Source organism: Phyllostomus hastatus, unplaced genomic scaffold, assembly GCF_019186645.2.
Source record: "Phyllostomus hastatus isolate PE091 unplaced genomic scaffold, TTU_PhHast_1.1 phas_scaffold_93, whole genome shotgun sequence".
Taxonomy (NCBI): domain Eukaryota; kingdom Metazoa; phylum Chordata; class Mammalia; order Chiroptera; family Phyllostomidae; genus Phyllostomus; species Phyllostomus hastatus.
The window spans coordinates 17,410,023-17,430,954 of NW_025334042.1; the positions used below are offsets into that span (position 1 = coordinate 17,410,023).

General features: G+C 35.6%; 1 protein-coding gene across 1 annotated transcript; it reads left to right on the forward strand.

Moving 5' to 3' along the window:
- The first annotated feature begins 11,634 nt into the window (after positions 1 to 11,634).
- On the forward strand, positions 11,635 to 12,604 carry LOC123812592 (olfactory receptor 6C6-like). The gene is given in 2 exon segments (XM_045829373.1): positions 11,635 to 12,557; positions 12,559 to 12,604. Coding segments are annotated over 2 exon segments (969 nt in total).
- Positions 12,605 to 20,932: the final 8,328 nt, after the last annotated feature.

The window sequence follows — 20,932 nt, forward strand, 5'->3', positions numbered from 1 at the left end:
TCCATGAGTTCAAGTGTTTTTGAGTTTTTTCCCTTGGGGTTGGTTTGTAGTTTCAGGCCTTTGTGGCCCGAGAAAATGCTTGATATGATTTAAGTTTTCTTGAATTTGTTGAGGCTTGTTTTGTGTCCTGTTATGTGGTCTATCATTGACAATGTTTTGTGTGCATTTGAAAGGAATGTATAGTTTTCTTCTTTGGAATGAAAGGTTTTGTATGTATCTGTTAAGTCAATTTGATGTAGGGCATTGTTCAATCCCACCATACCCTTGTTGATATTTTGTTAGGAAGATCTATCCATTTTGACAGTAGGGTATTAAAATCCCCTAGTATAAGTGTGATGCTGTCAATATCTTTCTTGTAGTCCTCCAGGATTTTGCTTGTATATTTGCATGGTCCTATGTTGTGTGCTTATATGTTTAGAATGTTTATGTCTTCTTGTTGAATTCTTTTCTTGAGTATTATGAAGTGTCCCTCTGGGTCTCTTTTTATGGTCTTTGTTTTGAAGTCTATTTTGTCTGATATAGGTATTGCTACACCAGCTTTATTTTCCCTGACCATTTGCTTGGTAAATTTTTTCCAACCCTTTCACTTTCAGTCTGTGTAGGGTTTGTTTTTTTTTTTTTTTTCCTGAGGTGGGTCTCTTGTAGGCAGCATATGTCCAGGTCATATTTTCTTATCCATTCAGCTACCCTATGTCATTTGATTGGAACATTTAATCCATCAATATTTAAAGTTATTATTGATAGTTACTCATTCATTTTCCCCACTTCAATCTGTGTTTCTCTCTGTATCACTCTTTTCCTTCCTCTTCTTATAGCAGTCCTGTTAGCATGTCTTGCAGTGCTGGTTGGAGGATGTGTATTCTTTTAGCTTTCTTTTTTTCTGGGAAACTCCTTATTTTGCCTTCAATTTTAATTTAGAGCCTATCTGGGTGGAGCAGTCTTGGTGTCAGGCCTTTGCTCTTCATTACTTGGAATATTTATTGGCATTCTATGCTGGATTGGAATGTTTCTGTTGAGAAATCAACTGCTACCCTTATCCAAACCCCTTTGTGTGTTACTTCTTGTTTCTCCCTTGTTGCTTTTAAGAATCTCTCTTTGTGTTTAAAACTTGGCATTTTAATTATAATGTATCTTGGTCTTTTTGGGTTCATTTGATTGGGACCTTCTGTGCTTCTTGGACTTGTGTTACATTTCCTCTCCTAACTTAAAGACATTGTCCATCATTAGTTTTCCATACAGGTTTTCTATGCTTTGCTCCTCTTCTTCTCCTTCTGGTATTCCTGTGATTTGAATGTTGTTGCATTTCATGTTGTCTTGCAGTTCTCTTAGGCTATTGCCATATGTTTTGAGGGTTTTTTTGTGCATCTGCTCCACCTTGGTATTTCTTTCTACTTTGTCTTGTGCCTCACTAATTCTGTCCTCTGCTTTATCTAGCTTGCCTGTAATTCCTTCTAGTGTTTTATTTTTAATTTCAGAAATGATATTATTCATTTCTTCCTGGTTCTTGTTCTGGTTCTATTTCCTTTTTCATACTGTTGTAGTTCTCACTCAGTTCTTTGTAGAGTTCCTTGAACATCCTTATAACCATCCTTTGAATTCAATATTTCATAGTTTGCTTGCCTCTATTTCATTTAACTCTTTTAGTGGGGAGTCTTCCATTCATTTTGATTCCAGGTTCTTTCTTTGTCTCCCCATTTTAGGTGACTTTGTTTATTTCTATGATTATTGATGTTCTGCTTTGCTAGCTGTCTTCGTAGGGTGAACTTATTTGACAGGAGCTCCATGGGAGTCAGTGGTGTGGTCTCTTTGATCTCCTTGCCTGGCTGCTCTAGTGTTGACCCATTTTTTTCTGTTTGAGTGGGCTTTCTATTGTACTTGGGTTTTACCTGTTGGTGACTCCTTTGTTCTTGGGATCTCTTCTCCATCAGCTTTACCAGTATTCGCAAGTCCCACCTTATCTTGTATGTGATTTGGGGCAGGGCAAAGGTGGAGTGGATTATGCCAGTGGTTAGGTATTCTATGGGGTTTAAAGTACCAACAAGTGTAGAACAGATAGGAAATCCTTTGGAGAACTACAGCAATGACATGATAGCTTATCCAAATAGCCACTTTTTGTAAAAGGAGAAACAGAGATAAGACCCTTGATAGAGGGGAAAAAGCATGTGAGCTGACTCCAGAAAGTGGATCATTTATGCTAGGTTAGATGGTATGCTATAGTGACAGTAAGAGATAGAAACTTGGTGTAGTGTGTGAGAGAATGAAGTTAATACCAACAGTAATAAAGCTCAGGAAGATAGTACAATGGACCAGGACCAGGGAAGGGTACTGTGTGAGAATGGGCACAACAATAATATGAAAAGAAATATATATCTAAAAACAAGGAACAATGAGTAAAAGACCAAGAATAGTGTGCTATGGGAATATGAATAAAGGAAGGGAAATTAAAATGTAATATGAAAAGGGGAACAAGGAAAATCAGTCAAACAATAAAATCAAACAAAAAGAAAACTACACAGAAGGAAGAGAAATAAAATAAGATAATAAAAATGATAACGAAAAATAAAAGTAAAAAAAATTACAGAATAAAATGCTAGTTCTGTAGGATAGCAAAGTGAATTTTGCCTCAGTTGTTAGCATTAGTCTTCTGATTTCTCTCTGGAGCTGTCTTTGATTCTTTCACAGCTCCAGGTCTTATTGTCATACACTTGGAAGAAAACAGAAAAATAAACCCAACACCTCCTGCTGACTTTAAACCCATCCAGTGGGTTCTGCTGTTCTTCCTGGTTGTTGCAAGCAGAGTGGGGCTGGGCTCCATCTTTTTCCCTGTGGTTCTGCATTGGGGGCTTGGTCTGGGCTCCAATATTCACAGGTGTCCATCTTCTAACCCAAGCCCTCCAGGTGCTGCAGGACCCCAACTGTCCATATGCACCAGGCTGGTACCTTAATCTACCTTGATGTGCTACCCTTTGATTAGTCCATGAGTGTAGCAGACTGTGGCCATAAGAATCTGCCTGTTGTGACTGAAAGAGAAAATAGATGCACAGGAAACAGAAATCCTGTGGATAAAAAGGGAATGGCATGGCTACTCTCTCAAGCAGGGAGTGCTTCTGAGTGCCTCGGCTACTCTCTCAAGAGGAGAGCGCCCCGACCCTTGCCTAGACTGGCTTTTATTGCTTTGCTTGGGTCTTACAGCAAAGAAGGATTTATTATCTATTACACAGAATATTATTGTCTACATTTTAGGTACATTCAAGGAAATGAAAAGACATGCAGAAGAGAAAGGCGATGAGCTGATTAGCTCTGTCCTTGGGAAAATTCACACAGGCTTTGAAAATTACCTTGAAGACAGACAATACACATTTGTTGTTTTAGACCAGGGTGATGGAGTTTTAGCAAGAGCAAGCAATAACAGTCTGTATGCATTTTCTAGGCCTGATTCCCATGGGAAAACTCAGTTTGAAGGTCTGGCTCCTGCCCACCACTTTGTTTCTGTAGGTTTTTCATACAGAGCTGAGTCACATTTGCCAGACTAAAAAAAAACTGGTTCCCTACATGTGAGGTGTACCAAGTGGGAGCAACTCACACCCCTCCTCCCTCTTTGTTGGTCTGGGCACCACACACTCACAAAGTCCCTTCAGAGCATTTTAGTTACCTGTTAAAATTAAGCATCTCTGGGGATTTCTACCCTTCTGAGCCCCCGCTGCCCCACTTTGATCAGTCTGTGTGGTGCCCTAATTTGGAGCAAATTGCACCCCGCCTCTTCCCTCTTTGCTGGCCTGTCCAGGCATGAGAGTTCCTTAAACAGCAGCTGAGAGCCTTATTTGAGTAAATTCCTCTTGTTTGCATCTGCCATTCTTAACAGGTGCCTGGCTTTTTATACAGCCCAACTCTCTGACCAGTCTGGAGACTATCTGGGTCAGGGTCCCTCATGGCCCAATTTTTCTCCCATCTCCAGGTGTCACCCAGCTCCCCAGTTTCTCTGTTACTGTCCCAGCCAGGTGACCACAGACCCAGCAGGGCAGCACCACCTCTGTGAGTCTCCCACTGCATTTCTCTTCCACATTGCAACTTCAAGTACCATGTCTCTCCTGGTGCAGACTGCCTTCCCTTCTCTGGGAGGGAAGGGAGCTGAGAAGTTACAATTGCTGATTCAGATCCCCTCCAAAGCTCCTGCAGCAGCTGCCAACTCTGGCACCAGGTGCCAAGCTGGGACTGCAGCAGCTTTGGTCTCCAAGCAGGACTCAGGGATTTTACTGTCTTTACTCAATTCCTTAATGTCTGTTTTTCAATGTCTTTTTCAATCTTTGGCTTCCAAACTTCATATAAGCTGGGATTCCATTGGCTGTTTACTATGCTCTTCAGAAAATTGGCTAGGTGTTCCAGTTGGGTGCATGAGCAAGTGGGTTCAGCTCCCACCTCCCTCACTGCCATCTTTGGGACCTCTATATTGTTGACAATTTTTTTTTTGCTGTGCCAAACCTTTTTAGTTTGATGTAGTCTTATTTGTTTATTTTTCTTTTGTTTCCTTTGCCTGAGGAGATATAGCAGAAAAAAGATTGCTATGAACAATGTTTAAGAGTTTAATGCCTATGTTTTCTTGTAGGATTTTTATGGTTTTGAGTCTAATGTTTGTCTTTAGTGAATTTTGAATTTATTCTTGTGTGGTGCATGAGTAGGTGATCCAAAGAGATGATACACCATAATCAAGAGGGATTTATTTTGGGGTATAAGGTTGGTGCACCATTCACATCAATAAATGTCATACATCACATAAACTAAATGAAGAATAAAAACTCCATAATTATATCAATAGATGCAGAAAAAGATTTAAAGATTTAAAAGATTAAATCTAGCACCCATTTATGATAAAAACTCTCAGAAAAGTGAGAATGGAGGGAACATACATAAACATAATAAAGACATATATGACAAACCCACTGACAGCATCATACTCAATGGGCAAAAACTACAAGTATTCCCCTTAAAACCAGGGACGAGACAGGGATGTCTGCTTCCAACTCCCTTATTCAACATAGTAAATTGAAAAGGAGGAAGTAAAACTGTCATTATTTGCAGATGACATTATACTGTACATAGAGAACCCCAAAGATTCCACCAAGAAACTACTAGAACTTTTAAATGAAGTCAGCAAAGTACCACAATGCAAAATGAATATCTAGAAATCAATTGCATTTTTATATGCCAAAAATGAAATGCTAGAAAGGGAAATTAAGAAAACAATTGCTTCAAAACTTTATAGAAACATAATCCTACAAAACTGAGTCAAGAAGAAGCAGAAAACCTGAATAGAGCAATAACAGCTAGCACAATTGAAGCAGTAATAAAAAACCTACCAGCACACAAAAACCCTGAATGGTACTGATTCACAGAATTTTACCAAATATTTAGGGAAGAGCTAACTTTTATCCTTCTCAAACTGTCCCAAAAAATGTAAGAAGAGGAAAATCCCCAAACTCTTTTTATGAGGCCAGCATTATCCTAATTCCAAAACCAGGTGAAGACACAGAAGAAAGGAAATGACAGCCTAGTATCTCTCATGAACACAGATACTAAAATCTTCAACAAAATATTGGCAATCTGGATCCAGCAATACATTAAAAAAGATCATACACCATGATCAATGGGATTCATCTCAGGGATGCAAGAAAGGAACAACACACAAATCAACATATGTAATATATCACATAAACAAAATGAAAGACAAAAACCATATGATCATATCAATAGATACTGAAAAAGCATTGATAAAGAGCAGTACCGATTTATGATAAAATACTCAGCAAAGTGGGAGTAGAGGGATCATACCTCAACATAATGAAGGCCATATACAAGAAACCTACAGCCAACATCATATGCAATGGGCAAAAACTAAAATCTTTTGTCCTAAGATCAGGACAAGGCAAGGGTGTCTGCTTTCATCACTTCAATTCAACACAGTACTCGAAGTTCTAACCACAGCAACCAGACAAGAAAAAGAAATAAAAGACATCCAAAATGGGAAAGGAGGAAGTAAAACTTTCAATATTTGCAGAAGACATGACAATGTATCTAAAATCCTGTAGACTCCACAACAACAACAACAACGAACAAACAAAGAAACCCAATTCAACCAAATAAGTGAACTTGGCAAAACAGCAGGATACAAAGTCAATATTCAGAAATTGAAGGCATTTTCGTATACTAGCATTGAGATATCAAAAACAGAAATAGGGGAAAAATCCTATTTATTATAGCAACAAAAAAAAATACTTAGGAATAAACTTAACTAAGGAGGTAAGACACCTGTACTCAGAAAACTACACAACATTGAAGAAAGAAATTAAGGAACACACAAATAAATGGAAGCACATACCATGTTCATGGATTGAAAGAACTAACATTTTTAAAATGTCCATACTACCCAAAGCAATTTATAGATTCAACACAATCTATAAAATAACAATCATATGTTTCACAGATCTAGAACAATTATGTCAAAATTTATATGGAACCATAAATGACCTCAACTAGCCTCAGCAATTTTGAGAAAGAAGAACAAAGAGGAGGGATCACAATTCCTGACATAAAACTATATTACAAGGTCATGGTATTTGAAACAGTCCAGTACTGGCATAGGAACAGACAGATGGGTCAATGGAACCAATATAGAGAGCCCAGAAGTAAAATAATATCTCTATGGCCTATTAATAGTAGACAAAGGGGGCAGGAATATAAAATGGAGTAAAAATAGCCTCTTCAATAAATGGCATTGGGAGATCTGGACAGCTACATGAAAAAAATGAAACTAGATCAACAACTTACGCCATACACTAAAATAAACTCAAGATGCATAAAAGACTTAAATATAAGTTTTTACACCATAAAAGTCCTAGAGGAGAACATAGGCAGGAAAATCTCAGGTATTCCACACAGTAATATATTCACTGATATGTCCTCTAGAAGAAGGGACATAAAGGAAAGAATAAATGGGATTTCATCAAAATATAAAGCTTCTGAACAGCTAAAGAAAACATTAGCAAAATGAAAAGGGAACCAACTGTATGGGAAAATATACCTCAGACAAGGGTCTGACTCCAAAATACATAAAGAACTCATACGATTCCACTCCAGGAAGATAAACAATCCAATTAAAAAAGGGACAAAAGACCCAAACAGACACTTCTCCAAGGAAAACATACAGAGGGCCCAGAGACATTTGAAAGAATGCTGAGCATCACTAGCCATCAGAGAGATACAAATTAAAATCACTAAGAGACCTGTTCACCGTGGTCAGAATGGCCATCATGAAGAATCAACAGACAACAAGTGCTGGCAAGGTTGTGTAGAAAAGGGAACCGTAGGGCAATGTTGGTGGGAATACAGACTGGTGCAGCCACTGTGGAAAACAGTATGGAATTTCCTCAGAGAGTAAAATTAGAGCTGCCTTTCACCATGGTAATTTTGTTGCTGGGACTATATCCTAAGAATCTTGAAAGACCAATACAAAAGAACCTATGCACCCCAATGATCATAGCAGCACCATTTATAATAGTCAAGTGCTGGAAGCAACTTAAGTGTCAATCAGTAGATGATGGGATAAAAAAAACTGTAGTCCATTTACACAATGGAATACTATGCAGCAGAAAGAAAGAAGGAGCTGCTACCCTTCATGACAGCATGATGGAACTGGAGGGCATTATGCTAAGTGAAGTAAGCCAGGCAGTGAAAGATATATACCATACGATCTCACCTATAAGTAGAATCTAATTGAGAAAACAAACAAGGAACCAAATACTACCAGAGACATGAAAATAAAGACCAAAGTGACAGTGACCTAAGGGAGGGTAGGGGGATTATTGGGAATAGAGGGAAGGGGCCAGGTCAAAGAATATGCATAAAGACCCATGGACATGGAGAACAGGGTGCAGATTGACTGTGGAAGTGAAGGGGATTGTGGGTGGGGCAGGTGAAAGCAACACAGAAAAAGGGGGACAACTGTAATTGAACTACAACAAACAAAAAACACTGTGGAGTAAATTTAACTAGAATGTAAAAGACCTCTACTTGGAAAATTATGAGACACTGAAGAAAGACATTCAAGAAGATACAAATAAGTGGAAGCATATACCATGTTCACAGATAGGAAGAATTATCATCATTAAAATGTCTATATTACCCAAAGCAATCTATAGGTTTATTGGAATTTCTATCAAGATACTAATCATGTAGTTCACAGAATTAGAGCAAATATTTCAAAAATGTATATAGAACCACAAAAAGGCTCCAAATAGCAATAGTGATCTTGAGAGAGAAGAACAAATTTGGAGGAATAATGCTATCTAATATCAAACTAATCTATGAGGTCATAGTAATCAAAACAGCATCATAATGGCATAAAAACAGACACCATATATCAATGGAGAGGCCAGAAGTAAACCCATGCCTTTTTAGTCAATTCATATTTGACAGAGGAGCATGCACATACAATGGCCTAGAGATAGTTTATTTGATAAATGGTGTTGGAAAAATACTTTTACTTCTTTTTGTTGATTTTTTATATTATGACAAAATTATCCAGGACTTTATTTCATAATAATTTACAGCTATATGTAACCAATCCATTTTACTTACTTGGAACAGAATCTTCAAATGTTTAGATATTTGAATTCTCTTTAATAGGTCCTCATGTTATAAACTAAACGTGCCACCATAGGTTTTTCCCTCCCACATATTTCAAACAAAACAAAACAAAACAAAACAAAACCCTCCACTCTCCTAAAGTTAAAAAATTCCTCAAACATATTTTAGTAATATAGAGTTAAAACACTTATTTTAAAATTGAATTTATTTGCAGCATTGAAATCCACTATAGGGTGGCCTGGGACATGGAGGCTGAGGGTAACTTTCCAGGGGGAAGAGGGAAGGAGGGTGATGGTGGGTGTATTTGGAGTCCATGGGTCTGAGACATGCTAGGGCCATAACTGGCATGTGGTTGCAGAAATTAGTGAGAAGACTCTTGGTTGTGAACATGATCAGAAGCACAACCCCCAAAGCAAGTAATTGATAAACTGGACTTCATCAAATTACAAACATCTGCTCATCAACAAATGGTGCTCTGGCATCTGGGTATTACACATTCAAAAGAGTGATGGTATGTGGTGATGAAGGTGATGTGACTTTGGGTGGTGGGCACAGAATGTAACAGACAGATAATTTATCATAAAATGTACTCTTGAAACCTATAGGATCCTATTAGCCAATGTCACCAAAATAAATTAAAAGACAAAAAAAATTCCCCCAAATCCACTATAGGCCTACTATTATTATTATTTTATTAATAGCAAAAGAAAGCTTCTTATTAGAGACACCAGAAAATAGACCAGGAGGTTTCCTATATTGTCTTTAGTCTATGAAATAATTTATGTTTTCATTTCATATTTCCCAGATTAAAAAGTGAAAAAAGCTGAGTAGAATTTTTTTATTGGTACATAAATAGTACTTTTTAAACACTAGTCTCTAGGGGAATATTTTACCTATCCTTGTTTTCTGACTTCAATATGTTCCCTTGTGTCTTTATTGAGCCAAAAGATAAAATTTAGTTAGAATCATGGGATATGTTAAATTTCTCTACTTAAGCTTGGAATTTCTTCCTAGTTTTTAATCATCTGTGATGTAACACTTCCAGTTAAAGATTAAAGAAACTTAAAACTTAGTGACCATTAAACCAAACTGGAGAGGATGATGTAGATACATCAGTGCTCTTTAGTATTTGAATACTGAGATGTATTGTGAGTGTGAACTTCAGTGAAAAATAGGGCATATTTTGAAAAAATAAATAAAATATATTCTACCTTTTATTTGAATACTTTTTTGAAGATATTTGTTTTGTAAAAATTCTTTTAATAATGGAATAAAATCCTCAAATGATTATCATCACTTTTAATTTATTTAGTTCATATATTGTACTATATACCATAACAAAACAAGAAATCTCAATATGCCCTGTGTAAGGTAAGTCAAGTTTTAAGTTTAACATGCCTTTTTTTGAATCAGACATTAGAGAAATAATTTGGAAGTACAAGAAAACTAAATTTGTCTTTAAATTGTCTTATGGATCTATTCCTTTTGATGGAGAATTAAAACTCCTACATAATGTTGTTAGGAACATATATAAATATATTAACATATATTTTCACATGTAAAATCAGTAATTAATTTTCTTTATCATTTATGAACATAACCACATTAGATAAATCACAAAGCAAAAATTAGGTAGAAGGTATTTTTCACATTTTTGGAAAAATTCAAAAAATATTTACACCAGTTCAAGGTTAAGGACAATTGGTGTGACTAACAAAACTCAAAAAATAATGATGATGAAATAAAATAATGTATTTAATAGTAAATTTAGTTTACCACATCATAATGTTCTACAGACAGTGAATAAAAATGTGTATTTATATTTTAATGAGAGGAAAGTGATTAATGGAAAAACTTAAGGAACAATGAAATAAAAATATTTATGTTGGACTGCAAGGACAATCATTATTTATGAACAATAGGCAGATTAAATTTGGTGGAAGTATTCAGGTGTTTAACACAAATATTCTAAGGATTTAGTAGTTTTAAAAAGAGTATGTGTGAGTAAAATAATTTCAAGTTATCAGGCAAAGCAGGGAATATGTTTGAATAACTTAGTTAATAAGAAAAAAATACTTACCTGGTGTTTTATTTTTTTGTTATAGCTTATATTTTAAAACATGAGGAAAATGGAAGCCCTTAAAGAATATCATCTGGCAATTTTGAAAATTTAGCTAAGACAAAGAGTCTTGCTCTACTACAAAGAATATAATTAATAAAAAACAAATTACAATTAGCAACTATGGAATATTGTTATAACACCAGTCAGTGACAAGAACTGTGCTTAAAATCATTTTATACTCAGATGAAAAGATGTCATTTTTTAATGTAATCTGCACAACCATAAAGAAGGTAATATGAAACTATTGTAAACTGAATAAAGTAAAGATGGATCATAATATAGCATGACCAATTTCAGTTTTTCCGTTTGTTTTCTTTCCCAAGCCATGCAGATTTGAGTTATTGTTGATGATTCAATGGAAATTTTTCTAAGTGTTGAGTGTAAAGGTCACTGGTAAAATATGTGAATAGGCAAGTAGATGGAATTTTAAAAATTTAAAAAATGTAAGAAAGGATATATAAAATGGTGCTCAGTGATGAATAAATGGAATAAAATTACTTGAAATACTGAATTGTATAAATAGAAAATATAAACTACTTACATAGTCTTCTAGGGTAAAGTCTTTGAAAGATGGGCTATAGATCAATACTAAATTGTGTAGCTAAATTATGAGTTATAATATTAATAAGCCCCCTATGGTAAGATATATTTCAATCTTGTCAAGGAAGAAATAAATACTCAGCATTTTTAGAAAGATGGCTGATATGAGATGAGATGTTCATTTTGATGAACTGAAAGTAGATTTTGAAAATATTTGCACATTGATAAGTTTCTGAATATGAAACATTTTATAGCTGAAAATAAAGAAAGCTGCTTTCTGATATATGCTTTAATTTTTGTTTCCTCTAGCTTCCATAAAAAAAAAAAGAGAAATGAACCAGTCAACGAAAATAGAGTTCATTTTGCTTGGACTGACAGATGATCCTGTGTTGCAAATTGTGATTTTCCTGTTTCTGTTTTTCAACTACACCTTGAGCCTGATGGGAAACTTAATTATCATTCTCCTCACCATAATGGATCCCCATCTCAAGACTCCAATGTATTTCTTCCTCCGAAATTTCTCCTTAGAGATTTCATTCACAACTGTCTGCATTCCACGATTCTTAACAAGCATTTTTACTGGAGACAAAACAATCTCCTACAATGGTTGTGCCACTCAATTATTTTTTTTTCTTTTATTAGGAGTTACAGAATTTTACCTTCTGGCTGCCATGTCCTATGACCGCTATGCTGCCATCTGCAAACCACTGCATTACTCCACCATCATGAACAGCAAAGTGTGCTCTCAGCTAGTCGTCAGCTCTTGGGTAACTGGATTCCTAATCATATTTCCCCCTTTGGTCTTGGGACTCAAGCTCGATTTCTGTGATTCCAAAACTATTGATCACTTCCTCTGTGACTCTTCTCCTATACTGCAGATCTCTTGCACAGATACACAGGTTATAGAATTGATGGCCTTCGTCTTAGCTGTGGTGACACTTGTCATCACTTTGTTGTTAGTGGTCCTTTCCTACATATACATCATCAAAACCATTCTAAAATTCCCTTCTGTTCACCAACGAACAAAGGCCTTCTCCACCTGTTCCTCACACATGGTGGTCATCTCTATTACTTATGGGAGTTGCATCTTTATGTATGTGAAACCTTCAGCAAAGGAAAGGATGACTTTAACTAAAGGTGTAGCTGTGCTCAATACCTCTGTTGCTCCATTACTAAACCCCTTCATTTACACTCTAAGGAACCAGCAGGTGAAAGCAGCTCTCGAGGATATGCTTCAAAGGTTTTGCCAATTTGAAATCAAAGACAAAATTAGGATGTAGTATGTTGTTGAAACATGAATGAGGAAATTGAAAACAATTTTCAGTTCATTAGTTCATAGCTATGCCATTTCTCCCCTCAATGATTTTTATCATATTAGGTTTACTGAGTCTTCCTGATCACTTCTCTCTGTTGTTCCTGAAAAGATCTTTTCATTCATTGAAGAAAGCAGTGGTAAGCTGCTTTATTCAGAATAGTAAAACACATTTTGACTTGAAATATCTGTTCCCATAAATGATACTTTTATGTACCGAATGCTTTCAAAAAATAAATCTTGCTGGATATATATAGTTAATTATTTCAACATGTGTGTGCTAGTTGCTAAGCATTGCATGTGTTCTTAAGTATTTTTTCTGCTAACTCTGTGAGAGACAAACTCAAAACCTGATAATTACTGTAACATGTAATAATTGCTATTGTGGTGAAATAGAGAGAATATCTCCCCAAGAGTGAACCATTTACTTTGACCAGTGAGAAAAGTCAGTATATACAATATTCTGAAATGCCAGTCACTGAAAGCCCCTATCATCCCACAATGCCCTTTGAAATAAGCTGTCTGCAGAAAGTAAATAGATTGTGTCTTCATGTCTTGGTGACTCTACTTCTCACTTCCTATTCTCCAAAGCAGTTGAGCTTTAGGAATGTCTCTAGAGGAGAAAAAAAAAGAAAAAAGAAGACCATGTGTGGAAGAATTCCAGTGACCATTTTATTGCTCATTTTAGAAGCCCATCTCAGTTCCAAATTGAGTTCTATGATATTTTTTAATGCAACAGATTTCAAAACTCAGTCTGCTTATAAAGAGGTAGGGGAACCATGATTGAACACTTGCTAGAATGTTGAGAAAAATAATATCGAAGGTCTCAAGTTGAAGGCCTGTGGAGACTGGTTCAGGAAACCTTGTGGGAAATGGCAGTGACTCTCAGAAGTTTCTGTGAAAGTATCTATCAGTAGTCTCAGCAGTGAAGTAGGTAGTTCTCACATACTGAAAAACCTGGAGAAGACTCTGGACCTCCCATCTGCTCACCAGTCTGACCAGAGACACTTCTGGAGAATAAAAGCCTCTGCTTCTCTTCTAACTTCCAAATTTTGCACAAAGTGTTCTCACTGACAAACTGTAAATTTGAGCTACACAGGGAAGAGGACCCTTGGAGATGGTATTCTGATTTCCCGTGCACTTAGAGGACAACTAGGGAAATCATGTGTGATGAGTTGGCAACATACAGTGCAGTGACTTTGCAGTTCAATGCAATTACTTTGAAAATAACAAAAAATGTGGTCTCACAAATTGCAGATCATTGCTACTTCAAGTGGCTTTGCCAAAGAATGATGTCAGCATTAGGGCAAGTTAGGAGAGATGAGATTTATTTTGCAACTTCTTGTTTAGTTTATCTCATTAAATAGGACAGTGTTGAAGATTTTAACATTACAAATGCTTTAATCCATGTAATGTATTCATATTACTTCAGACACCTTTGGTAGCCCTGTTGAAAAGTAGGTTTCTATAGGGTACAATAGAAATAAATTATATTACTACTGAAGTAACTATTTTACCCAGGAGGCTAACACAAATCTAGCACACAATAGAAAATTACAAATTTCTATGGTGAGAACATATAAGATGCACTCTCTTAGTAACTTTTAAGTATATAATACAGTATGGTAGCAGTTATCATGCTGTATATTAGATCCCCACACTTATTCACTCATCTTGTGACTAGAATTTTGTACTTTTTAAGCAACATCTCCCCATTTCCTCATGTTCTAGTACCTGGTGATTTTTAATTTGTATATGGATTCTGTGATTGAGACAGAAACATAAATGTGTCCATCAACTATCATCTATATGTTTGATATATTATTATAAATGTTACATTATCATTTGCTATCAGTACAATATAAAAGCTAAATTGTAAGGAAATTGATCATCAATTAACACAATACAGTACTATCATAAACAATATTTTTCTTCCTTTTTCCAATATAGATAAATCAGAAAATGAATAAGTAGATATAGTGATTTCATATGTCAACAAGAAATTTAAATCAGTTCTATACATACACTTGAATGTTTTAGAAATATCATAACAGTGATGTGGATGATGACAATGGTGATAAAAACAAAGCTAAGTTTGTGGCCCTGGCAATGGAAATTTTACATTGTCGTTTACATGGTCTGAGAAAAGTTACCTGAGATGATAGCATAGGGTTAGGTTTCCTCAGACATAAAATGAATATATATAACTAAAGTGCATTTTCATAATGAAGACAAATGGTGTTATAATTTTACAGTATAACAAGAATCAGGCTGCTCCAAACATTCTGAAAGAATTATATCTCATCTGGTTGAAATCTAATCTATCTCTTCCTGCTTCCCCTCCCCCATACTTATCTACCCTTCTTTCTCTCATCTTTGTGTTCTTCCATGCTTTTTTAAACCAGATGCATAACCATGAAATTACAAAAATTAAAATTTGAAAGAAGATTGTTTCTCTAGAGAAAATAAGAGGATTGTTTTAATTTAAAAGCAAAGTTTAATTCTTATGATTGCTGAGACTGGGGAGTGAAGTGGCTCAGGTCAAAGTAATAATTGATCTGAAATCTCATGCACTTCTCTGTTCCCTCTTGAAATGTACTCCTAGGAAGTCCAGTTAAAAATGTAAACTAAGGGGTAAACTTTCCCATGACATGAACATATAACTCTGCTGAACGATTTACCTAACAAGACTCCTGGACAGATATACTGGGAAAGTGGGCAGAGGAAGATCCTGGGCATGCTATGAGAACATCACACTCACGTGTAACATCCTAAACAGAGTGAGAGTTTTGTGTTGTGGAGAGAAACTTCCATTATCTGGGGATGAAAGGGACAGGCAGCTCTGATTCCTATACTACTTAACAAAATATCAAACAGTAGTGAGCTAGAACAGTTATAATGAGTTCCTGGTTAAAAATCTATGTAACTACTCCCAAAGCTTGGATAAAGCAAAATAGTAGTTTTCCTTGCTTCTGCTTTTTGAGAAGAAATTTACTTATAGGTGAAACCACACACGTATATCCATGCACAAATGAACTGCTAAAATTCTTGAAAACAATTAGAACCTAAGCTAACTCCAATATCTATCAAAGCAGAATGCCGCAAAAAATATGCATAACAAATAAATGATAAGAATATCTTTTTCTTCCATTTGTTTGTGTCTTCCTTAATTTCTTTATTGTTGTGTACTTTTCTGAGTACAGGTCTTTTACATCCTTGGTTAGGTTTATTCCTTAAAGTACCTTATTTTTCTTGTTGCTATATCAAATGGGATTTTTTTTTCTGATTTCTGTTTCTGATATTTCATTGTTGAGGTACAACAATGCCTTTGATTTCTGAATATTGACTTTATATCCTGCTGTTTTGCCAAATTCATTTATTACATCGAATAGTTTTTGGTGGAGTCTATAGAATCTTCTATGTACACTATCATGTCATCTGCAAACAATGACAGTTTACTTCCTCCTTTCCAATTTGGATGCCTTTTACTTCTTTTTCTTGTCTGATGCTGTGGCTAGGACTTTTAATACTATGTAGAATCGAGGTAGTGAAAGTGTTCATGAATTGGAAGCATTAACATAATCAAAATGTCCATACTACCCAAAGCAATTTATAGATTCAATGCAATCCCTATTAAAGTAATAATGGCATATTTCATATATAGAACAGACACTTCAAAAATTTATATGGAACCATAAATGACCCCAAGTAGCTGCAGCAATTTTGAGGAAGAATAACTAAGTTGGAGGGATCACAATACCTGATGTCAAACTGTATTATAAGGCCACTGTAATCAAAACAGCCTGGTACTGGCATAAGAATAGAAACATAGAACAATGAAACAGAATAGAAAGCCCAGAAATAAATCCAAGTCTCTATGGTCAATTGATTTTTGACAAAGGGAGTAGGAATGTAAAATGGAATACAAATAGCCATTTTCCAAAGTAAAGAACATGTATAAAGGACACATGGACAAAACCAAATGGGGTAGGTTTGAGGGTGGGAGGTGGGGATGGGTGGGGCAGGTGGGGGTGGTTGGTGGAAAATGGAGACAACTGCACTTGAACGACAATAAAAAAATAAGAAAGACAAATATCATGTGATTTCACTTTTATGTGGAATCTAAAGAACAAAATAAACTAACAGACAATACAGAAACAGATTTATAGACACAGACAACAGACTTGACAGCTGTCAGGGGGGATGGGGTAGGAAGGCTGAGTGAAAAAAATGAAGGAATTTAAGAAAACCCCTCACAGACACAGGCAATATTATGGTGACTACCAGAGGGAAAGGGGCTGGGGGAAGGTAGAATAAGGTATACAGAAGATAGTAATGAAAGGAAACTTAACTAGGGGTGGTGAACACAATACAATATATACATGATATATTATAAAATTATACCCCTGAAAGGTATATAATTTTATTAACCAATGTCACCTCTGTAAATTCAACAAAAACGAGAGAGCACCACACAAATGAGTGTCATGATTAATGTTAATGCATCACAGGTAATGATCATTTTCTATATGAACCATGTAACTGATCATGAAGTCTTCAGGAGAGGAGATGGATCACTTCCAAAATGACCAATCAGGTTGGAGCCATAGATTTCTACCTAAATTTTAGAGAGTAGAGGAAAATCAGCCAATCAACAGTGGAGGATGAGAGTACAGAACTTTTGGTCCACGATGACCACATATGCAAGGGTTGTCATCATATGACCACAAAGTAATGATACAACATGCCAGCCAGGAGAAAAGAATTCTGTTGCTCCAAAAAAAGTATAAAACATTTGAGGAGAACAAGCATTGCAAGGAATGGTATTTTCACCAGTTAACATGATACAAAAGAATCTAGGAACAAACACTTGTGAGTCTGACTTCTATGAATGAGAAATTTCTGAGAAATAAAAACAGATGGAAGTTTTAAGGTAAGAATCAACCAATGAGAGCATGATGATAGTCAAACTACCTGTTATACTCAACATAAAGGTGAAAAGTAGAAGAATAAAGGGCCATCATCTGTGAATCATGGGTCAGTCCTAAAAAGATCAGTGTGCTTTCTTATATATTACTAACTTCTGACTTCTCTCCATTTGCAAGGCAATTTGAGAAATTGAATCAGATATGAAGAGTCTCTCAATGAGGTGTGGTAATGAGCAAGAGATGAATGATAAGGCAAGTCAGATGACATGGATTTTTCTTCTCTGACTTAATCATTTCCACTAGTAGCATAATTTTGGCTCTTTATCTACTTCTATTAGCAAAAAAATTACTTAGTTCTTGTTATTGAAATACAATGTGAGGAAAAAAATGTTTCATTATTTATTTTGCTTTTCCTTTTAGGAAGAGTAACCTTTCTTAAATGAACTTTTCAAGAAAACTTTTTTTATTTACTTCAGCTTTCATTATTTTACTTAATCTTAGGAGATAAGATTGACTTACTAGATGGTACACTGGAAAAAAACAAAAAATATAATTGACTTGGCTCCCACTTTTATCTGATGGAATGGGCACTTTTAAAAAATATTATTTTATTGTTCAATTACAGTTGTCTGCATTTTCCCCTCACTCCAGCAAAACCCACCTCCCTCCCTTGCTTCCAACCCCCCCTTAGTTTTGTCCATGTGTCCTTTACAGTAGTTCCTGAAAACCCTTCCTCCATTATCTTCTCCCACCTCTCCTCTGGTTACTGTCAGATTGTTCTTAATTTCAATGTCTCTGGTTATATTTTTCTTGCTTTTTTTCCTTTGTTGATTAGGTTCCACTTATAGGTGAGATCATATGGTATTTGTCCCTCACCACCTAGCTTATTTCACTTAGCATAATGCTCTCCATTTCCATTCATGCTGTTGCAATGTGTAGGAGCTCCTTCTTTCAATCTGCTGTGTAGTATTCCATTGTGTAAATGTACCATAGTTTTTCGATCCACTCATTTACTTATGGGCACTTAGGTTGCTTCCAGCACTTGGCTATTATAAATTGTGCTGCTATGAACATTGGGGTGCATAGGTTTCTTTGGATTGCTGTTTTAGGCTTCTTGGGATATATTTCCAGGACTGGAATTGCTGGGTCAAAGGCAGTTCCATTTTTAGTTTTCTGAGGAAGTTCCATACTGTTTTCCACAGTAGTTGTGCCAATCTGCATTCCCACCAGCAGTTCACTAGGGTTCCCTTTTCTGCACATCCTCTCCAGCACTTGTTTGTTGATTTGTGTATGATGGCCATTCTGGCTGATGTGAATTGGTATCTCATTGTGGTTTTAATTTGCATCTCTCTGATGGCTAGTGCTGCTGAGCATCTTTTCATTTGTCTCTGGGCCCTCTCTATGTCCTCCTTGGAGAAGTGTCTGTTTAACTCTTTTGCCCATTTTTTAATTGGGATTTTTGTCTTCCTGGAGTGGAGCAGTGTTTTTCTTTATGTATTCTGGAGATCAAATCCTTGTCTGAGGTATCATTGGCAAATATATTTTTCCATATAGTTGGTTCTCTTTTCATTTTAATGCTGTTTTCTTTAGCCATGCAGAAGCTTTTTAATTTGATGAGGTCTCGTTTGTTTATTCTTTCCTTTATGACCCTTGCTTTAGGTGACATATCAGTGAAGATGTTGCTGTGTGAAATGTCTGAGATTTTCCTGCTGATGTTTTTCTCTAGGGCTTTCATGGTGTCACAACTTATATTTAAGTCTTTTATCCACCTTGAATTTATTTTTGTGTATGGTGTAAGTTGGTGATTGAGTTTCATTTTTTTTTTGCATGTAGCTGTCTAGCTCTCCCAACACCATTTGTTGAAGAGGCTATTTTTTCACTCCATTTTAAGCTTCTGCCCTCTTTGTGAAGTATTAATTGACCATTGAGACTTGGGTCTATTTCTGGGTTCTCTGTTCTTTCCATTGGTCTATGTGTCTGTTCTTATGCTAGTACCAGGCTGTTTTGATTACAGTGATCTTGTAACACATTTATTATCAGGTATTGTGATCTCTCTTACTTAGTTATTTTACCTCAGAAATGCTGTAGCTATTTGGAGTTGTTTATGGTTCTATATAAATTTCTGAAATGTTTGTTCAATATCTGTGAAACATGTCATTGGTACTTTAATAGGGATTGCATTAAATCTATAAACTGCTTTGGGTAGTATGGACATTTTGATGATATTAATTCTTCAAATCCATGAGCCTGGTACATGCTTCCCTTTTTTTGTGTGTCTTCTTTAATTTCTTCCTTCAGTGTTGTGTAGTTTTGTAAGTACAGGTCTTTTACCTCCTTGATTAGGTGTATTCCTAGGTACCTTATTTTTCTTGTTGCTTTATCAAATGGGATATTTTTTCTTGATTTGTGTTTCTGATTTTTTATTTTTGTTGTACAAAAATGCCTTTGATTTCTGAATATTGACTTTGTATCCCGGTGTTTTGCCAAATTCACTTATTAGGTCTAATAGTTTTTTTGGTGGAGTCTGTAGGGTTTTCTAGTACACTATCATGTCATCCACAAACAATGAGAGTTTTGCTTCCTCTTTTCCAATTTGGATGTCTTATATTGCTTTTACTTGTCTGATTGCTGTGGGTAGGATTTCCAATACTGTGTTGAATAGGAGTGATTAAAGTGGTTATCTTGTCTTGTTCTTGATCTTAGTGGGAAATGTTAAGTTTTTGCTCATTCAGTATGATGTTGGTATAGGTCTCTCATACATTGCCTTTACTATGTTGAGGAATTCTCCATCTATTCCCACTTTGCTAAGTGTTTTTTATCATAAATGGAATGAGTACTTTTTTAAAATGATTTTTTATTTTTATTCTATTACAGTTGTCCCAATTGTTCCCCTTTGTCTTCTTCTGCCCTTCCCAGGTTCCACTTCTACAGTCAATTCCCATACTTTTGTCCATGTTCATGGGTCATTCATACATGCTCTTTAACTAGAACCCTCCCTTTTTTATTTAGCACTTTTCTTAGTGTCTTCAGGACAGTTTTCAGACTTGAGGACACTACTCTAACCTAGTATAGTTTTTGTAGTTCTGGGATTAATGTTAGGAATTTAAACCTGAGAGTAAACCTCAGTGTCATTCTTCTATTTTCAACTTTTTTTTTTTACACTTGAAATGCAAAAGTTAAAATTGTAGTGATATTTTCCAAAATTTACATATTCAGTTTATCTAGAATTGTCCTTCTCTAACCATTAGCTCTTTTGTGTTTGCTTGTTTAAAGAGCAACTGAAATTCCCCCAGTGAAAAGTCATGTCTCTGGTCTCTTTCTTTGTGAATTCTAAACTTTTCTTTTCTTTGCTTCTTTTTCTTTTTTATTGTTCAAGTACAGTTGTCTCCA